Source organism: Channa argus, chromosome 13, assembly GCF_033026475.1.
Source record: "Channa argus isolate prfri chromosome 13, Channa argus male v1.0, whole genome shotgun sequence".
Classification (NCBI taxonomy): domain Eukaryota; kingdom Metazoa; phylum Chordata; class Actinopteri; order Anabantiformes; family Channidae; genus Channa; species Channa argus.
This window is the reverse complement of record NC_090209.1, coordinates 26,438,982-26,460,826: the sequence shown is the minus strand read 5'-3', so window position 1 is coordinate 26,460,826 and position 21,845 is coordinate 26,438,982. Positions and strand designations below refer to the sequence as shown.

The 21,845-nt window shown below is 42.2% G+C and overlaps 1 protein-coding gene across 1 annotated transcript; it reads left to right on the top strand.

Moving 5' to 3' along the window:
- The first annotated feature begins 1,958 nt into the window (after positions 1 to 1,958).
- On the top strand, positions 1,959 to 21,072 carry LOC137139831 (peptidase inhibitor 16-like). Its single transcript, XM_067527613.1, has 6 exons — positions 1,959 to 2,509; positions 13,692 to 13,842; positions 15,081 to 15,148; positions 15,229 to 15,338; positions 15,727 to 15,818; positions 16,605 to 21,072. The coding sequence occupies exons 1-6, from the start codon at positions 2,216 to 2,218 to the stop codon at positions 17,081 to 17,083; spliced, it is 1,194 nt and encodes a 397-aa protein (XP_067383714.1). The 5' UTR covers positions 1,959 to 2,215; the 3' UTR covers positions 17,084 to 21,072.
- The last annotated feature ends 773 nt before the right edge of the window (positions 21,073 to 21,845 follow it).

Genomic DNA, 21,845 nt, shown 5'->3' with positions numbered 1-21,845 from the left:
TTCAACTTTAACACGACTTGAACATTTAAAGCTAATCAACTTAGCCTGAAAGTTAAAGCTAGCAAGCTAACATGAAATAACGTTTAACATCTTTGTGTGAGATGATCTGTGTAGAGGAGAGAGAGATATAATCCATAAAAGTGGTGGTAATTCATACGCTGAGTCATTAAATTGGGCATAATTACATTTACCAAGCACGTCACATGTTAAAACACAGCTAAATGTCCGTCTTTACGCCGTTTGCGCTGTAACTATACGAATGCAGTCAGTTTACACATGGTGTAAATAGTGGAAATAGCGTTTTTTGTGAAAAAGATCTATGGACATTTAAAACCCAAGAGACAGGAAAAGGCCAGAGTGACGTCATTTGTCCTCGGGAGAATGACAATGTCTGAAATGTTGTTTTTGACTTGGCTGAATTAGGAAGATATGAAATATACATCCAGCTAGCTATTAAATGTTAACATGGCCACTTGTACTTTTAAAAATTTAAATGTAGTTTTGACTAGTTATATCTAAGTTATAATAAATATAATATAAATACACTTTCTACTAGTACAAATGTGAATGTGGAAATGTTTCAGTACCATTCTTAGTAGTGAAGATACCAGTTTGATTAGAAGAAATGCTATTATGGATATAAATGTCATGACCTGGCACATGATCATGTAAGTAAAAAAAAAGTTAAACATATTACTTATTGTTATGGGTAAAATCAGCACATTTAAATATTCAATTTAAAAAAAAAATATTTCTCATTTTTTTCAAATGTCTTCTTTCTCTCCCTCTGTCCTCCATCCCTGTGTCTGTCTCTATCAATGAAAACTTTGTGGACATGTAGGAACATCTGGTTTGGACTCACTCAGACTCACTGAGTCACTGGCCATCTGATACTGATACACTCTCTCACACACACTGCTGTGTTGTGGTACAAAGACCAACCATAGTCCCTGCAAATATTTGTAATGTTCGTGGTTCTTGCAATTTAAACTGGCAGAGTGAGAAGAATCTGCAGCTTTTCTCAGCTTTACACAGCTTTATAGTGACTTTCAGCTCATTGCTCTTTACAGCTTTTATATCTATGGACACGTGTTTCGTTCTGAGAAAAAGCCCAAAGAAAAGCTGGTGAACACAGTGAACATTTACTGTAGCAGCTAAAGAGCAAAATGTTTCCCTCAGGAGGTGGTGGAGACCAAACACAGAGCTCCATGACGGTGCATCTTCACGCTGAAGAACCCAGTTCCTTTGCTTTTGTTGCTTCTGTCCAACCAACTCTACCATAAAGGTCTGACTGATGCTGCAGAGATGTTCGTCCTTGTGCAGGGTCTGAAGCTCTGTAGTGTGGTCATGAGGGTCATGGTCACTTGGCACAGGTCCTTCCTGTCTGGTGGCTCAGTCTTACTGGACAACTACCTCTAGGAAGAGACCTTGGGGTCCAAACTTTCACATTTATTAAGGTCACTTTTACAGGTTTACAAATGATTTCATACATTTTGTTGTGAACCGTGACTCAACACTAACTATTATTGTGGAGGTCTGTAATGAGCTCCTTGGACTTCATGACCTGGTTTTTGTCCTGTGTCCTGTTGCCTCAAGTGGACTCCACAAAAGGGGTCTGAATACTTTTGTGATTGAGAAGTGTCAGTTTAGATTCTTAAAAAAAAGTCTTCACTTTGTCGTTTCACGTTTCATGATGCAAAGTGTGCAGAAACATTTCCAGTGTTGAGTGGAACTTTTTTTTCATCAGACTTTGTCTTAAGAGCCCTGTCACTGAAGAGAGCTTGAAAAGACAGAAGACAGAGAGTGATGAAGATGAGGTGGTGAGATGTGGAGAATATGGAGAGTAGTTGGGGGGTTGGGGGGTTGGGGGGTTGGGCGTACCAGTCGGTGCGGTGTGTGAAATGTGGAGTGTGCAGTGTGTGTGGAGGGGAGGATCCTCTGTCTCTTAAAGCTGGGTCAGAAACAGAGATCGACAGAGCTGAGAGAGAGGCATTTAGGGAGGAACACACACACACACACACACACACACTTTACTGACTCTTAGACACACACACACACACACACATGACAAGACGAGACAAGAATCCTATTGTGCACACAAACGGTTGTTGATGACAAACACACACACACACACACACACACACACACTTGCTCTTCACTGGACTCTGGACTGATCACAAGAGGACACACTCACCTGAGGACTCTGCTTCCCATCATGGACCAGTGCAGCCACTCAGAGTTCCAGGGGGTCTCCCCTCAGCACGGGGTCTCCTCCCGATGGACTACCCAGGATCGAGCCTCAGGGAACTCAAGGTTGAGGAGAGGGTCTGGACGCCTCTGTCTCTGCCTAGAAAGGGGAGCTCCTTTCTGGGTTTGGCTCCTGCTGGGGTCCTTGGTGGTCCCTGGAGCCTGGAGCTTTCTCAGTGAGGAGCAAGAGGAGCTGCTGGTGGAGCTTCACAACCATTACAGAGGACAGGTTTCACCCAGCGCTGCAGCCATGATGCCTCTGGTAAGACACCTGCAGCCTGACATCATGTTTCATATGCTGCAACATTAAACCCTCTGCACTTGTGCAGACTTGAGTTGAGTAACAAGTTACATATTAGTATATGACCAATATGACGAACATTATCCGTGTGAACATCACAGACAACTAAACTACCGATCACATTACATTAATCCTGTTACCCACAGTCTTATTTGTTAAAGTTAGTAATTTGGACCTAGTGCAGCAGAACTCAGCAGGGAGAGTTCAGCAGTAGCAGGAAGTAACCAGGTACTTTTATTCAAGTATTGTACTTAAGTACTTTTACTACAGCAGTGTTAAGAGGCAATATGTCGGCGAACATTCTCAGTCAGCCATGTTTGGTTATTCAAAGATCTAATCGTGTCAACTGGACGTCTTTCTTTTCGGCAGGAAAGTTAAGATGCACATGGTGTTTTTTTTTAAACCCTTAAATATCTGAAAGATGAAGATGCAAAAAACTGAATGTAATCAACTTATAACTGCTGATGTACTATTGTAGATGAAGCCGCTGTCAGTATATAATACGGTTAAAATCAGCTTCAGCTTTACCTGCAGGACATTGGACGTGTTTGTGCTGAAGCATCCTGTGTAATGAGTAATGTACTGACTGACACATTAAAGTTTCCAGTCCAGGATTTGAACATTTGAGATTTGTTCATTTGTTAATGTCATGTGTTTGTGTGAGGAACAGTTACAATCTCAGCACTGTCTTCACTACATGTCTAAGACCCAATAGTAACTTTTCAAGAACAAGGATAAAAGATAGTGAAAGAAAAATGTCCAGATAAATGTTTGAAGTTGAAGTATGAGAGGTTCAAATATACTTGCACTATGGTGAAATCCTAAAACGTTGGATGACCTATGACCTATGACAACAGTGATGATTTACAGAACCTGGCAGGAACAGAACAGATGAAATACTTGTATTGCAAAAGTGTAAGATGCATTATTAATTCAGTCATTAGGGAGTTTCTCAGGGGAACAGGACAAAACAAACCAAAACCAGAACAGAACAGAACTTTGCAGTTGTAAAAGCGAGTGAACGCCCATTGCAGCGACCACACCCACGGAGGCTGCAGCAGTAGGAACAAGGAGTTCAAACACTGCAGCAAAGCAGCGTAAAACTAAAGCCTGAAGAACTATAACAAATAACTGAGATAACTCAAAGCTGTTTGAGGACTTTGCTGTATTTCATTCAGAAAAACATGGCTCCCATCAAACCATCAAACTTCTGGTCCTATTAAATTACAGCAGACCCACTCGGAACGACTGACCATTACCCAACACAATAAAACACTATAAAGGACAATGAGATAAATGTCCCCTATCCAATGAGATAGGGGACATCTATACATAGCTCTCGGTGCTCATGCCAAACTATTTAAAGAGTCTGACACACCTGATCCTCTACTGCCACCACCCCTGCACAGGCCCAGTCTGATTCTTTTTCACTCATTTTTTGACCCAGATCTGATTTTTTTAATCCCACATCTAGTCCACTTTGATATTTGCTTCTCAAAACAAACTGGAGGGAACATTATGCAGTTTGTTGGTGAGACACGAGGCTCATATTTCACTTGAACCTTTGCACATGTGGCAGTTCAGCACCTCACCAGCACCGGACACATGTTACTGACTATAGAAGCAAAAATATGGACCATAGATGCTGATTAAAAGAAATCTGATTGAAGAATTCAGGCCTGAACGTAGTTCTCGTGTCGACCACAGCCAGCTAAAGAAAACCCGAAAAAAAATCTCATGAAATGTTTTCACAGGACATGGAACAAAGCAAATGTCCCAAATGTGAAAGACAGCACTGTGGGATCATAGCACTTAGAGGTTAAAATAAAAAATGTCCATCACATCAGTCCAATGAAGGCTTTGTGCTACTCCACTGTATAATCCACTCATCTGGAGACTGGTAATCTTTAGTATCAGGACCTTTTAATTATTAGATAGAATTAGATAGATAGAAACTAGCTCAGACCTTAGAAACAACATCAACAACATCCGAGCGTCTCTACAGACCAACTAGCTGGGATCTAGAACTAAACTAAAGACAAACTGTACAAGACAAACGGATCCAGGATCCAAAATAACCCCGAAAACCACCAGTCATAACAGGAAGTTTCTATGTGAACGTCCAGATACAGACCAGTATTTGCAGCTTCCAGCTTAATTACCAGAAAGTCACAGTAAAGCTGCTGACAGTGAGGAATCTGCAGACTTCAACTTGTTATCATTCTTGGAAAGAGACGCTACTGTTGAGTTTTACTAATCTAATTTTGTCGCAGCAGGAGCCTGAGCATCATTGTGCAGGAATAAGCTCATATTTCCCAACCTCAGCAAGTCACAGGGAAACTATCTGGACGGATCAAAGAGGACAAATGTCTTTTTTGGGGGGTTTCTAGGTGACCACAACACACCATCTTTTCCTTTGACTCATTCCTACGTTTACTATCCTGGTGCTAAACTTCCCTGAACAAACCAAATGTGGATTCATCCGCCACTGAAAATAGTCCCTAACAAGCTCACCTGGACAACCTTGTTTCCTAAAACAGACATTCTTTACACAACTCAACTGGAGTTACCATGGCGGCAAAGAGGAAGGAGACAGTTCAAAGTTGACAATAAAAAGGAAAGGACTGATTAAAGGAGAAGGGCCTTCTAAAAGTTACATACTTGCAGAGATCCACAGCTCAGGTGGGAGAATCTGTCCACTGAACAACTATTCTGGCCTTTATGGAAGATGTGGCAAGAACAAAGCCATTGTTGAAACAAAGCCATAAGAAGACCCCAGAAAGTTTTTGGCCTAAATGAAAATTGCTATGTGTGACTGAAACCTAACACTGCACATCACCCTGAACACATCATCCCCACCGTGAACCATGGTGGTGGCAGCATCATGTTGTGAGGATGCTTTTCTCCAGCATCCCACCCCAACAGGTGTGGCCCCGTCCAGCCCCCAAGGGGGACCCTGGTGCCGGTCTCAAGCCCGGCATTCAGCATTAAAACACATGCCAAATCAACATGTGGTGACCCCCTGAGGGCACGAGGCAATAGCTGTTGATCTATTAGTAAAACATTTCAAAAACCATTTATCATTTTCCAATTATGTGTGACTTTGTGTTTATCAAATAAAATCCCATTACGTACGTTTATGTTTGTGTTTGAAAAACATGAAAAAGAGATACTGTAAATGTGGAAAAAGTAAGTCTGATCTGTTGTGTCCCTCCGTGTCCTCGTCTGTCTGTCCTTGTTCTTTTGGTTCCTCCCAGAACACAAACTCACACGTTTACTGCATCTGTCTCGTTCTAATTGTGGATGAAACCACTTAGTCCACTGCTGCCTTTGTCTCGATACATATGTCCTGAATATACAATAAAAGAGTTTGTCATGTCCCTGATGTGGACTCATTTCAGTGATACTGCTTCTAACTTTTGGACAATTTGCAGCTCTCAGCTGTGGATTTCCATGTGAACTGAGGGTCAGATTAAATCTCAGAGTTGGTTTTGGGTTTCGAAGCTCCAGGCAGGTTGGAGCCGGGTGTTTTAGTTTGTTCGCTGGAACAGAGGGAAGCTGGAGGTTTAACTCTTGATGATGACAGATACATCCAGGAATTTCTCAGGACTAATATTCACAGCTGTATTTTACTGCACTTGTCTACTTTAGGAATTATCAATATAAGAGTTTTATCAAGCTTGTAGTTTTTCAATCAAACAGAAACACAATCTGTTTCCATGCATGTGTTTTATCCCTGAAAAGCTTCCACTTCGGTGTCAAACACAATAGCTGCCAGCTTTCAATACTGTGGAGAGACAGTTTGAGCCGAGGACTGGGACAGAACGATAAGACGAGATTCCTCCAAACGTGGAGGAAATAAAGACATTAAAGTGTCTGCGGATGGTTCGACCCTGATTGGATGTTTTTGATCCTCTAGACACACAGTGGCAAACATGTGAACATTGCTGCTCACATACTAGCAGCTTGTCTACACAGTTAAAAAGTAGAATTCAGCGTGAACTGAGCTCCTGATGGGTAATAAAGTGTTTCATTTGCAGGAATGAGGCGATTTTAACATGGAGACTGACTTAGAGGTGATGGACTGCAGAGGTTCATTTCAGCTCGTCCAGCTTCAGAGCTCAACTCAAAACCTGCATGTTTAGAGAGAGGGATGAAAGTTAGGTAGCGAATGAATGAGACCACAGAGAAATGTGTGTGTGGAGCTGATAAGGAAGCCCACCGGGATTTTTCCATGTTCATGTTTTTCTTTCTGCTTTTCAGCTGAACTGGAGAGAAAAAAGTAAAGAAAGAGAGAAGGAAAGAGGGGTTGGCTGCAAAATGTAACTACAGGCTGATACGGTGGAACAGTTTCAGTATAACCACACACAGACCAGTATAAGCAGCTCAGGTAGTAACTAGTAAACTGATGTGTAGACAAGAGAAAGTAGTTTGACCAGATAAAACTGGTAAATAGACCAGTTCAGATATGGAAACCAGTCTGACCATTTCTACTAAAACTAAGAAAAAGTTTAAGAAAACGGATTAAACGCAAACTAAATGTTGCAACATGACAGATTCAGACTCGCTGTCTGCAGTTGTGGGAGGACGTGATGTTCACGTGTTCTGACCTCAAATTTCTAATGTTTTGTTTGGGTTCAGTGTTGCTTCACTGTGTTTACTGCTCTTTGTTCTCCGTTGTCTCCGATCATGTGGTTTTTTGTTGACTTGTCAGTGAGAGCTGCTGACTGTTGGACACAGCCAGTCTCCAGTTATGAGACACAGTTAAGCTTTACACTTCTCAAGCCCATAATGCATCTGTTGCTGTGAAGAGATGGACGACATTTCTGGGTTTATAGCTTCGACATCGTGCTGCCGACAGCAGAAACGAGCTCTTCTGACTTTTAACTTAAAATGTGGATTTAAATGAACAAGCTTCACAGAGTTCAATCAACTCTTTAAGTTAAGAAAATTAAATTAATTGAATTATTTGTACTGGACACATTTAGCAAATGCACAGTCATAGTTCATTTCTGTCCAAACAGGAAACGGAAAATGTTTGTGGTTGAGCAACACTGAAACCAAATCCAATAGACTGAGGTCCACGTTTCATTACTCGCCCTTTGAGTGGAATCAGGAGTCTCCCACCAGTTTATTCAGACGTAGGGTTTAAACGTTGTTACCTGATTGTTTCCTTTACTTTTTCATTAACGTCTTCACTGCACTCGTCAGGACGTTGTGCATCATGTTTTACCATGAAATGGAAAATAACAGTGTTTTGCTAACCCCTATAATATGTTGCTATGGTTACTGGAGCTGAGTTGTGCAGCTTTGAGGTGCTCACATTAGGAATCGGGAGTGACAGGCTCCACTAGGGCTGCGGGAGATTAGACGTTTCTTCATGCTGTGGATGTAAAATCCAAGTTACTGTGAATGTTTTACCACCACACAACCTGTTATTGTGTAATGGAGTCAAGCCGCATAATGGAGGCTGTGACGCTCTGAGCCTCCTCAAACCCTGTGCATCTCAGACTGCTTCCTCCCTCCTGTGCTGCAAATTATACCATCAGCTGGGAGAGAGAAGCTTCTAGCACAACCCGAGGCTGCAGTTACACTTTAAACAAGTACAAATCTTACTGCTGTGGACCTTAAATCAAACGGTGGGATCACAGCCTCGCAGCCTCACACACAACCAGGAAATCCGACCTGCAGAGAAAGAATGTAAATCCCCTCTGCAGGAGGTACTAATACTCCAGTTCTGTGTTTTACTCCAGTCGACTGCTTGTTCTATGAACATTCAGAATCTGTGCTGCACTCGGATTCACATTATTGCTGCTTAGAGCCAATAAACAAAGCCAGAGGAAAGATTTTCCTAAGCAGCCAGAGTGAAATTTTCAGTTCTGACCGTCAGTTGCGCCTACGAAATCTCCAGAAAGACATTCAATTATACTAAATAATTTCAAACTAATTAGCAGCAAAACAATATTTCCACATGCTGAGGAACATAAACACACATCCTCCAGTTTTTCCTGCAGCTACAAACCTCTTCACATCTGGGAGTGGATGGAATATTCTAATGATGAAGAGACTAAAACCATTTGTTCAGGCCAACAGCAAAATACAATACAAACATGACTCATAAGTCATGAGCACATTGCTGATGGTATTTAGGAGGGTGTGACCGAGAAGCAGCCCGACTGCAGCACTGTCCGGTCAGGTTCAGACCAATTTGCACAGTTTGTGCACGTGTTTGAACACTATAGGATCGAAGGAAAAGACAGCAGGTCGTGAATGTGTCGTGTACATCAGCAGGCTGCACCCAGCTCTGGTCTGCAGAGCATCTGTGCTGCTCCATTAATGATCTGAAGTAACATCAGAGTTACTACTTTAACTACAAGACATTTATTCATATTATTCTGCTCTTGACTTCACAAGATTTTTGTGTTGTAATTGTGGTGATGCTGCTTTCGGCAGATGGTTCTGACATGTATGTTCTCAGCAAAGACACCAAAAACTCTTTACACTACTTTGTTTGAATGAACTCGTTCCAACACAGTGTTGTGTCTAAACACTGCCTGATGTGTGTTTGCTATTCACTGAAATAACAGGCAACAAGTGACGTCTACTGCAGCCTGTAATGAATGATGCAGTTTTTCTTGTTTTGTCCAGGCTCTGAAAAAGCCAGTATTCGTGTCTTCTTCTTAGTTTAGGTCTAAAACTTGAAGCGTGATTGTTAAATTGTTTTACGATGAGCAAAATCAGCTGTTTGCAGACCTGATGACCCCGATGGTCGACAGGACGTGGACACGATGCCAAAGTCTTAACACAGAGCAGATGTTTTGGAGCCTGGAGAGGGACAGGAATGCGAAGGAGACCCCTGACTATTGTTTGTGTTGCGTGTCATCACTGGACAAATAAGGACACACCGGGATATTAAACTCAACTTACTTTAGTGTCCGTGACTCAAACCATGAGCTGTGGTGAGATGAGCACATCTGTCTGTTTTTTTACATCAGACATGAGCAATTGCTGCTTTTACCAAATAGTGGTTCTTGCTGCAGCAACATGTTGCCATTGTGTTGCCCCCGACGACGCCTAAACACTTAAGTTACTGATGCTCAGCAGCGCATCACAGCTGTGTGTCTCAGGGTCTACGCTCCTCTCAGACTCGTGGGGGATCAGTGAGAGATGAGCAGAGGTGGAAAGTAACTAAGTATTTCTTTTTTTCTTTTTTTTTAATACATTTGCAAAGATTTCAAACAAACTTCTTTCACATTTTCATTATGAGCTATTGTTTGAACTTTAAGGAAAATAATGAACTTAATTCATTGTGGAATAAGGCTGTAACATAACGTGGAAAAGGTTACGTGCTGGGAAAACTTTCTGGATGCACTGTGTCTGATAGTTTGTCTGGGTGCAACGGCTACAAAATTCAGTCGTGAGAAAACTACTAAAACCAGCTTAAAAGTACAAAATCATCGAACAATGATTTATTTCGGCTTCTGATTTGCTCAGTTCTCTCTTCTCTTGTGCTGAAGGTTTTCCCTCTGGCCGTGATGTGCACGTATTAATGCATCCCTAATTTGAATCTATTGAAATGAGCCACAAAGTATTTTTACACAGTGATATTGCTGTTTTTACTCAAACTAGCATGAGACCTGAAATCAATCCACTTTGTTTTGTGGAGCTCTACTCTACCTTGGTTAGAAGACTTAGCCTCACTTCAAACCTTTAGAAGAGAACATCTCTTCGTTGCTGACGGTGCTTTCAAGGCATCAACAGCTTCTCACTACATCATGAGAACTTGATTTGTATTATTAAAACCTTTTCAACATACTGTCGCTTTAAGGCGAGGATCTGTGCAGCGGACTCACGGTCTAACTTTCACCACATGTTTCTGAAAATGAACTTAAAGCCCGAGGCACCATAGGAAGGAAATGTGTGCTTCAGACAGGCAGCTTGGAGCAGGGTCGGAGGTCAGGACCAATAAGGAGACACAATGCGTGGCAGTGTTTCCTCTGAGTTTTGTCTGTATGTGACGAAAAAAGGACAAAACCTACAAAGTTTGCTTCGTGGAACATCACTGTCCCTCAGACACGGAAGCACGATTGTAGGTCGATGCCAGAGTTGATAAATCTGCACGTCTTTTTTACTCTCTTTTGCACAGTTGCTTGATACTGTGTTAAATGTCACATTATTTCCAAGAAGCAGCAGCTCAAATATCCAAACATCAGAAAAAAGTAACAGAAAAAAACTATAAATATCAGAATCAGCTGAAGTTGGCGCCAAATATCTGTGACTGATTTAATATTGTAGAGACATAAAACCAGTTATCTAATAATCCCAAACAAGCCTGCAGTGTTTACACAGCTCTTTCCCTGCAACTGCTTCAGGCAATAAAGCAACTTGTGGAACAACAAGAGTTTCACAACCACAGTAATTAAAGGCTGTTTTAATGAACTGGCACAAACTGATTTACTGTCACACAGAAAAGGTTAAAAGTTTGACTTCAGCCACTTTTCTGTGTAACACATGTAAAGTTTCAGCAGGTTCCACGTATGACAGCAACACAGAAAATGTTGTTCTTCGCTTTTCGTTTCCAGTCAAAGCAAAAACATAAAAATGATTACAGATAAATATCATTTAATAAATGGCCCAACATGAATTGCAAAACTCAGCACACAATCATTACTTTCTCATAAAGTTTTATTGTGGTCACTGGCTTATCTGACCACAACCCAAACATGTTTGGTTGCAAGGAAAGTGACAAAAAAACAGAACAAGACAAATATTTTTACTGTTTACCTAAAAATCAGCAGGCATAACTGCTTGGCCCATCCTCCTCCAGAGCATTCTGGAAGAGACCAGCACGGTGGTGAAGTGGTTAGTTCTGCTTCACAGCTAGAATGTTGTGACCGTGGCCTTTTAGTGTAGACTTTGCATGTTCTCTGTCCACTTCTGCATCACTCTGGAAACATTTGTCCCTCATCAACAATTTCCATCTGGGAAAAGTCATTGTTTGCTGCTGCTGCTCATATTTTGTTTCTTCACATCTTTGCTTTTTTAAAGAAAATTAGTTCTCCCTCCTTTTTTCTTGTGACAAATTCTGCGTATGATACATTTCTCCAAATGCTCTGGTGATGGACAGGCTGACAGATGAGGTTAGACAAGAATCTCCCTGGACTATGATGTTTGCAGATGACATTGTGATTTGTAGTGAGAGCAGAGAGCAGGTGGAGGAAAATCTAGAAAGGTGGAGGTCTGCTCTGGAAAACAGAGGAATGAAGCTTAGCTGCAGCAAGACAGAATACATGTGTGTGAATGAGAGGGACCCAGGTGGAACGGTGAGGTTACAGGGAGCAGAGGTGAAGAAGGTGCAGGACTTTAAGTACTTAGAGTCAACGGTTCAGAGCAACGGTGAGTGTGGAAAAGAGGTGAAGAGGCGAGTGCAGGCAGGTTGGAACGGGTGGAGAAAAGTGTCAGGTGTGTTGTGTGATAAAAGAGCATCAGCGAGAATGAAAGGAAAGATGTTCAAGACGGTGGTGTGAGAGAAGAGGATGCAGAGGACAGAGTTAGATGGAGGCACATGATTCGCTGTGGAGAAAGGTAACAGCCCAAAGGAAAAGAAGGAGAAGAAGAAGAAGAGTGATTGTGAGTGTGAATGGTTGTCTGTCTGTGTATGTCTCTGTATGTTGGACCTGAGACAGACTGCAGACCTGTCCAGGGTGGACCCCACTCATGTTTACATTTATGTTTAAATTTGTAAACTGTCCCTTTACAAATAACAATACATTATGTCTGAGTTCAGTGTCACCACATGTTGATTTGGCACAATTTGTTTTACGCCAGATGCCCTTTCTGACACAACCGTCCCTACTGGGGATGGGTGGTCTGGGGTTCAGTGTCCTGCCCTGGGACACTGTAGTCCTGGAGATCACGGTGCGAACCTCCAACCCTATGGTCGTGGGTGGCCACTTTACCCACTGAGCCACTGCCACCACTAAAAATAACAGCAACAAGTTTCTGTATTGAAACGTCAGGTTTCGCCCGTGTTTGTGCACAGTTGTGTATTTTGTTCAGTGTGTGAAAATGTTTCCACAGAGTGAGTTGATTTGTGGCAGCAAACATGAAGCCATTTTAGATTGATGGTTTTCATTCCTTCATCAGCTGGACCCACGGGAAGAAATGAAAGCCGGAAAACGCTGCATCCAATTAGAACCTTAAACTCAGGATTTTGTACTGAAAAACAGCAAAACAACATCAAGCTTTGTAGTTGGGGAATCCCACTCAGAGACTGGCTGCACTTTAACTTTAAAAACTGAACTTACAGCTCTGTGGATGGTCGGTTTAATTTCACCCTGACGAAGGTGAGAAAAACTCTTAAAGTAAATAAGGCAGAGTCCACTGGGGAGAAGTTGCTTGGATTGTGAGTCTAGATGCTGAGCAGTTTATGAAATACACAAGGAGGAAAGTCTTAGTCTGAGTCCAGTCGAATAGACGATCAGTCCAAGAAACAGATAAGAGGCCAAGTCTAAAACCAGTGAAACATCCAGACCGGGTTAAAGCAGCTGGACCACTGTGGCAAGTGGCTGATTGTTTAAATACACCAGGAAACAGGTGAGAGAAAGCAGGTGTAAGTAAGTAAGTAAGTAGGAGACAACAGGGACATCTGTTGGGAGTAGGGGACACGACAGGGGCAGAGAAACAGACCATCGTAGCTTCCGAGTCCTCACAGGACGAGATCTGATGAGTTTTCAACCATTTGTCGCAAGAGGATTAAACAGTCGTGCTGGTTTCCCAATTATCACAGCTGATTACCTGGATCAGGTGTGTTCAGTCAATCAGAAGCTGAGTGGGGGGGCTGCAGCCCTCAAGGAGCATGGGTCATCCAACTATGGTCTAGTGCCACCATGATGCTAATAATTGTGTCTTTGCTGAACCTAGACTAAGAACAACTTAGCAGCTCTTTTAGGTTCAGTTTTACATTTTAACTGAGCTGTTTCTTTGTGATTTATTAGAGGTGTACACAGACATTTATCTGTTCCAATGTAATTCTCTTGTAGACTCTTGTTTAGGTTTGGGTTAAGGTTTCCTGTTTGCAACCAGCGATCAGTTGTTAGATGCTCCAGAAGATTTTTAATGCTCTTCCATTGGTTGTCTGCAGAAATGGGACCCAGGCCTGAAGCTGATTGCAGAGGGCTACGCTGCTAAATGCATCTGGAACCACAACCCAGACCTGGAGGACACTGGAGAGAATCTGTACGTCGGCACAGGGTCTCTGGACCTTGCCGTGGCTCTGGAGAAATGGTTTCTGGGTGAGTCAGAGTGCAGGGTCCATTTGTGAAAGCAAATTCTAAAGCAGCCTCCATCTTAACAGGCTGTATTTTTTATCTTCCTCATCACTGAACAGGAAAACAGTTACAGTTAGTGACTAACTGGAAGTAAAGTTGGTGGAGACTAAAAACTGAGTAAAATAGAAGGAATATTGGGTCTAGATTCATCGGGTGAACACAGTCACTGCAGGAAATGCACTTTATAAATGTAACAACAATCCATTGATACACTTCAGTTTCAGAATCCTGCATTTGCTGCTGCTCATCGTTGCGGTTTATGAGGACATTTTATTTAAACAGCTGCATTGTAGATGTAATGTTTATTTGAAAGTTTTTTTCTGTATTGTTTGTTCTTTCAATATCTCAGTGTAAAAAGTATTTGTGTTTACGTCTTTTCTGACGGTAAGTGACCCGAAAAGTTTAAGAAAAACAAATCAAGTCATGCAGCTTTAAGTGAGCTTTGCCTGTGCTGAATCCCAACAGACTGAATCATCATAATTACAAATCCTCTGCTAATGTAAAAACCTGGATAGTGTTATAAAGCTAAATCCAATCACATGGAAGCAGAAACGGTGAAAAATACTTTTAGTGCTTTATCTTAACAGGGATATAATGTAAAATGTGGATTTTACTTACTGAAATCTCATCATTCAGTGCTTTATGTGCTCGTAGATGTAAAAAAAGAGCCGGACTAGGAGCAGTTTACAGTTTTTACCCATTTGAGAACTGGAATCTCCAAACTCCTGTAAAGTTGCCCAATTTGGATTTGAATTAGTCCAAAACTCTTAGCCCAACTCAAAATACTTCAATGGAAATGTGAAAAACTTTCAGACAGTTGGACTTGAAATGAATTCTTTGGCCTTTGAAGGCTGATTGTATTTGAGCAGCTGAAGGCAAAACGTCCAAGAACCAGCAGGAAGTGAAGGCCACTGCAGCAAAGGCCTGACGGAGCATCTGGTGATGTCTGCGAGATCCAGACATTACGGGAAAGTATTAATCCAAATGTCTCAGGAGCCTTCAAACTGAGGGTCTATCACTGAGAACATCTGTATTTTCTGTAAGGTTCAAGACGATTTCCACATTTGCTGCCGTTCAACCGGAGAAAATTTTTTGTTAGAATGTAACTACAGTACTTGTATACAGTGGTGTTTTCACAACAGAGTACAAATATTCATCCAGTACTTGGAGCCAATCTGATGTAATGTGACTGATGTCTGCAGAACATCTGGACTATGACTTCCAGAACAACAGCTGTGATGAAGATAAGATGTGTGGACACTACACACAGGTCAGATACAAATCCACACTGGATGTTACACACATCAGTACCTCTGGACTGGATGTGTACTGTGTGTGTGTGTGTTACAGATGGTGTGGGCAGACACACATAAAGTCGGCTGTGCCTTCCACCTGTGCAGCAGCATGGAGGGACTGGACTGGGAGCGAGTGTCCTTCCTCGTCTGCAACTACTACCCAGCGTTAGTATTACTACTAATACAGAACTAATACTATGGAGCTACAACTACTACTCTGATTACTTCTACCACAACTACTATTGATGTTTTCTGTAAATGTTAAAAGTTACAACCCCATTATTGATATTCTTGGTAATATTATATCTAATAACTACTATTCACAACACCTACAACTAACTGCTCCTGTTTAGTGCTGCTAATACTTCCTCCATTTAAAATATTACTACCCCTTCACTGTACTATGTTCCTACTACTTCATCTTCTCTCCATCCACCAAGTACCATCCAACTACCAGTGTTCTGCTGGAACAACAGCTCCTTCTGTGGATACAATACCTCAGTGTCTGTGCAGTGTGCTGGTTTAACGTGTGTGTGTGTGTGTGTGTGTGCAGGGGGAACTACGAAGGTGAGAGGCCGTACGTAGAAGGCGACTGGTGCTTCCGATGCCCCGAAAACCTCCAGAAATGTGAAAACAACCTCTGTGGTACGACAGCCTCTCCTCCCTCCTCTGCCCCGATTATTTCACAGTTCTGTCTTTTCTGGGAAAACGTTCGGCTCCGTTGTTTTCTACCAGCAAACCCACGTGAAAAACAAAGGAGCTTCACACTGACAGAGACTCACAGCTCAGAGACACAATCCATGCAGAACGTGTGATATTAAAAAATTACACAGGGGAAACATGAGCGTTACTGAAACAATGTCCTCCCCAACATATAAATGTCGCCCCCCAGTGTCAAGAGCTAGAACTAACATTTACTCAGGCTTTAGTGCTGCCACTGCACAACTGAGCCGAATTTACAGGAAGAAAATATTAAATGCTGAACGTTAAATTCATCAGGAATTAGTTTACTATACATCAACGTACATAAAAACCTTTTTTTATTGACTTACAATGTCAAACTGTAAGAGACACAGTGTCTCTATGCACAGCAGCAGCCTGTGTCACCCCTCAACAATGGACCCTCAGAAAACAGAGGCTCTGCCATCATTGTTAGTCTGTTTGTGTGTCTCTCTGGGATCATTTGCATCTTTGTGGCTTTGTGCTCATATTTCTTTCTTTTGCTCTGTTTATAGCTGTCACATGTCACATGTCATATTGGTCAGTTTTTGTCTCAACATGTTTCCACAAATGTATCATGAGCAGTTAATGGTTCTTTACCTGAACATTTGCTGCTATTGTTTCTGACAGTGTCAAGGTGACAAGTGTCAGTTCATGTGAGATGAACCAACGTTATTTAAATCGGGTTTGTGCTGTTTTGTGGTTTTCTAGTTGCCGACACTGTGGAGGAGGATGAAGAGGACAGGACAGGTCTTCCTCATCTGGAAACATATCCAGTCTCTGTTCAGCCTGAAGAGGAGGGGCAGGAACCACATACTTCTAGAACAACTACTGTCCAACCTCTTACAACAGCTACTCCCACTACTGCCAGTACTCTCAGTACTATCACAAACACCACTTCTAACCCCACTGTAAATGTCTTTGAGGATAACATGCCATCAGCCACACCCACTGTGGGCACTCGTTCTTCAAAAGTCCCCTTAACAACTAAAGTTCCCCTAATCACACAAGGTGAAGAGCCGATGCCTGAAGAAAAGGTGGAGGAGGAGAAGATAACAGCAACGATAGATAAGACTGAGGGAGAAAATATATTAGACACAAACACAGAAGAGGAGAAGAATTCTGCTTCAGTATCGTCACCTTCCCTCCTCTCAGCCGCTCTGACTGCCATCCTGCTCCTGAGGCCCTGAGGAGAAGACAAGCACTTCAACTCAGTGGTCCTGCATCGACTGCACTTGTTAGTCCACTTTATGGTAACACACAGTTCTTCACGCCCCCCCCTCCCCTCCCCTCCCCCTTCCTGCAGAGAAAAACTGCTCAGTTAATAATTCACACTCATCAGAAACAAACAGCTGCAGTTTTCACAACATCTGGGTCAAATAACCGGCACATAACCTGCTTCAACCTGCTGTCTGTCACTGACATGTTGTTTTCTTCTTGAGGGAACATGTGCTGCTGCATTTGTGGATGCAAATGTGGGTTAATGAGGTGAAGCTGTTTTGCTGTTTTGTTCTAATCATAATAGACACAGGAATCTTCACATTGATTGCAACTGTTATTTCAACCTCAAACAAGCTAATTTCCCCAAGTGTCAGGCTGCAACAGCAACATTTAGGGCGTTGAATGTTGCTGTTACAGCTCAAAGAAAGTGGACTTTATGTCATGTCCTAGTACGAGCTTAAAGAAAAGATCAAATAAAATGGAGGAGTTGTGAGATGATGCACAAAGCTTCTCTGAGTTAAAGAAACCTGGTTTGGTGCAGACACACTCAGCTGAGACACCAGAGACACAGTCGTGCTTCCATGTTCACCAACGAGCAAAATGGATTCAAGTGCTGCAGCGAGGCCAGTGCATGTTCGTATCTGCAGGGTGAAGGTGAAACCGCTGCATTTCTATCAGGCAGAAACTAAGAAAAACCAGTGCAGAGTTTAAGCAGAAGCAAACGAGTCGGAGACGCCTTGCTGTGGTTTTAGCTTCGTTACTGCTTCTTCTTCACACGTATGTATCTACTGTACAACATTTACTCTCTCAGACTGGAACCACAACTGGACAGTCTTTAATGATTTACACTGTCTCAGTCAGCAGGACATAACTTTAGCAAAGAGTGTTGTAAATGTCTGTATATAGGATTAATAAGGAAACAAACCTTGGACCTTTCTGTGACTCATGTGACGGCTCAGCTCTTTCCACCAGTAAACACAGCGTCGGTTTCTGAAAGCAACAAGCTTGTATGAGTCATTTCAAGACAATTAACTCCGAAAAATAAAGAATATCACAACAGTGTTTCTCAGAGTCACCGGTTAATTATGTCGGGAAAACAACACACGAGGGTTTTTAATTTTTAACTACGGTGTGGTGGCTACAAACACACAGTAGTTTACAAGTTATTAATCTGTTTATCCAACAGAAGAGACGAATCACAGCAGAGACCATCTGTTATCAACATATACTGAAAGAATCTAGTTGTATTATTCCACAAATTCCCCGTTTCCCTCAATCAATCAACGCTTCACTCTGCAAATATGTCATATTTTTATGTATCACCTGTAGAATAGAATAATACTTTATTGATATTTTACACGTAATTACTTTGTTACACTAGAAACAAAAACAGAAAAGATTAAGAAATAGATCAAATTGGCAACAAAATACCAACAAGAATAACAAACTAGCTAATCTGAGAGGAGCTAATTCACAGTTGCACAATTCCCGACTCGTGGACACCAGATGACTTGGTGAATAATTAATGCAACAAAGTTTGGTACGTGTTCCTACAAACCGACACAAATGTCCCTGCCAATGTTTTAGCAAAGACATTTGCATAATGTTCAGTGTAAAGTGGACGCGATGTGTTGTTTTGTGTGTCCTGCAGCATCAGTCATCTGTCGTCTGTTTCCACATGCAGAAACGTGGAAATAGGAAGAAACTCAGATGAAATATAGATGAATGAACGTCTTTGGATGGTGGGTAACACTGACGGGAAGTTGTTATCTGGTATCTCCAATGGACACTGGGACATTAAGGGAGAACTGAGACTGGATTATGGGAACTGGTTTCATCCCTTCCAGCTGATTTTGGAAGTTTAGGTCTGTGTGGAGGCTGAAAGTCTCAGGAAACGTGACAGAAATGTAGCTGGAAGTAGGTTGGACAGTGTCTGTGGGCCAAACTACCAACCAACACGTTTGCTTGTTAAGTTTTGCTTCGCTGAAACTGTAAAGCTCTGTTGCATCTCCACCGATGTTGGGACCAAACTGACTGTCGCATTAATTCTGCAGATATTACAGTTTAAATTCTGGGCCTTGACAAACCCTCCGTCCATCCCGACTGTCACTATATTTTATCTTAAAGTTTATCTTATAGTTAAATCTGCCTTTTATAAAATAACTTTATTAATGCTGCAGCTTTGTGTTATTGGAATGTGTCTCATTGTCATGAATACATGCAGTAAGTTGAAGATGGACGGAAGATAAAAAACGCTCAGATAAAAAGTGGACAAGAAATGGAAGCAGACAGAGCCGAAAAGAGAGGGAATAGTTGAAATATTCATTGCTAACTGATCTTAACACTCTCAGCTATTTCTGGTACAACACTGCATACTGAGTGTGTGTGTGTGTGTGTGTGTGTGTGTAGCTCTTCCCTTCTTCTATTAAAATGATTTTGTTTGATGACTAGTTTAGTTTAATTTATCTTTTCTTTTTGGACCCTAAAGACTCTGTCACCTAAATCAGCCCACAGCCACAGTTAATCTTATTACTATCGTTTATATCTAGTTCACCTATTTACTGTCGTTTCACTTATTAAAACGTTTCACAGCATCTAAATGTGCCTCATCAGGACACAAGCCAAAGATGGGGGTTGGGGGAGATTCAGGTTGTTGTAATCTCCACCCTGCACCACTAGATGTTACTAAATCAGAATCAGCAATACTTTACTACATTCAACTGCATCTTAAAGTAAAAAAATTGTGGATAATAGCAGTGATCTTTGGCTGGAAGTTCCCGTTAGAGAAGCTGCTAACAGCTGAAAGAACGTGACGACGGGTTTTGTTTTGTAACTCGTCACATGTCAGAATGGTGGAAACACAGTCATTCAAGCACATAAAAGTGTTTCAAAGCTGAATAGAGACGTCAAAGTCTGGGTGTTTGACTCTTCATTAAATGACCCTGATACCAAAGTATCAGTTATATTTTAGAAGGAAAATGTCTTGAATAAACTAGATGTGAGCACCTTTGGATAAAAGATCACACTCAAATAGTGACATTACATTAAAAAGAATATAAAAATGTACGTTTCTATTCCGAGCCAAGAACTCAGAGTAGTTATGTGTTTACCATTTGTATTAAGTGGAAATGAGTTATGATGATTTATTTTAAATGTCTATGTGTTTGTTCGCCTGAAGAACTGTAAACTCCTGAGCAGCACAGGAGCCACACAAGGTCCAGCCTTGTCCCCTTTTCCCTTCACAACTGGACACTTTCTTTTTTAAGAAATGCTCTCAGGATTCAGCCGTTGTCGGTTGTATCAGAGGAGGATGGGAGGAGGAGTATAAGGGCACGATAGTGCACTCACTACCAGCTTAACATCTCCAAAACTAAGGAAATGGTGGAGGTTGACTCAGGCTACAAGTACCTGTGAGTGCAGCTGGATGAGAAGCTGGACTGGTCCTGCCACCTGGGCGCCGTGTACAGGAGGGGTCAAAGTACACTGTACTTTCTGAGAAGGCTCCAATCCTCCATCTGCAGACCTCTGCTGAGCACCCTTCATCAGACTGTGGTGGCCAGGGCGCCGTTCTTTGGTGTGGCGTGCTGGGGGGGCGGGGCCTTGCTCTATGGATAGAAACAGACTGAACAAACTGATAAAGAGAGCGAGCTCCACCATCGGGGCTGAGGTGGACTACGTTCGGCTGGTAGCTGAGCTGAGGATGCTCAGGAAACTGAACTGTATACTGAGCAATGACTCTCACCAGGTGCCCGACCTGGAGGTGTTTGTCAGAGCACTTTCAGCCACAGAGCAGGAAGTCCACCCTGATGTAGCGTTCAGAGTTAATCAACACTAAAAACCGAAAATTTGTATTTTTGATGCCATCTTGTTGTTATTTTGATCTAATTTTTTAATCTTTTCTGTTTGTTTCTAGTGGGTCACTGTAACAAAGGAGCAATAAAACATTATAAAACAAGTACGTTGTATCCTGTTGAAAGCTGACGACACTGATTAAAGGCTTTGAAAGTGCAGCATGGTTTAATATATCAAAGGTCAAAGGTAACAGGACATGCATGTGTTTGTAACTGAAGGTCATTTAAGGTTTAGACCAAATGGACCATTTTGTTCTCTATGGTGACCCAGTCTGGGTCCTCCAGCCACAGTTTGAGCCTCCCACTGTAGTGCATACACAGTGAACCCATTGCACAGGCCTCTGGTGACCACACCACCAACCACCTTCCCCCAGGCTGTGGAAGACAAACTGAGAGGGGAGGGGGGGTCAAACAGAAAGAGTAGAACAGCAAGACTGAAGAAGAGGGAGGAGAGAGGAGGAAGAGAGAGGAGGAAGAGAGAGGAGGAAGAGAGAGGAGGAGGAGAGAGGAGGAGGAGAGAGGAAGGGGAGAGAGGAAGGGGAGAGAGGAGGAGGAGAGAGGAAGGGGAGAGAGGAGGAGGAGAGAGGAAGGGGAGAGAGGAAGGGGAGAGAGGAGGAGGAGAGAGGAAGGGGAGCACAGATATGAGTTGATGAAGGTTAGAAGAAGAGTGAGGAAAGTTGCAGAAAACAGCAGAGACAGACAGGAGACAGAGACTATGAACTGTGACGTGTGTCCTGGCTGCTGCCTTTAATTCTTTCTGTCATCACATTTTGATTTACTTTCCATTCGTCCTCCCTCGACTCCTGTTTCCTTTACTGTTCCACCTGCATCCACCTTTTCCCTCCATCGCTGCACAGTCTTCACTTCAGGATCCTTCGTG

Excerpts from the sequence above, each read along its gene's own strand:
- LOC137139831 (XM_067527613.1), top strand. The coding sequence starts at position 2,216 with ATGGACCAGTGCAGCCACTCAGAGTTCCAGGGGGTCTCCCCTCAGCAC. Across the intron at positions 2,510-13,691 it reads CTGCAGCCATGATGCCTCTG|AAATGGGACCCAGGCCTGAA; the intron begins GTAAGACACCTG and ends GGTTGTCTGCAG. Across the intron at positions 13,843-15,080 it reads TCTGGAGAAATGGTTTCTGG|AACATCTGGACTATGACTTC; the intron begins GTGAGTCAGAGT and ends TGATGTCTGCAG.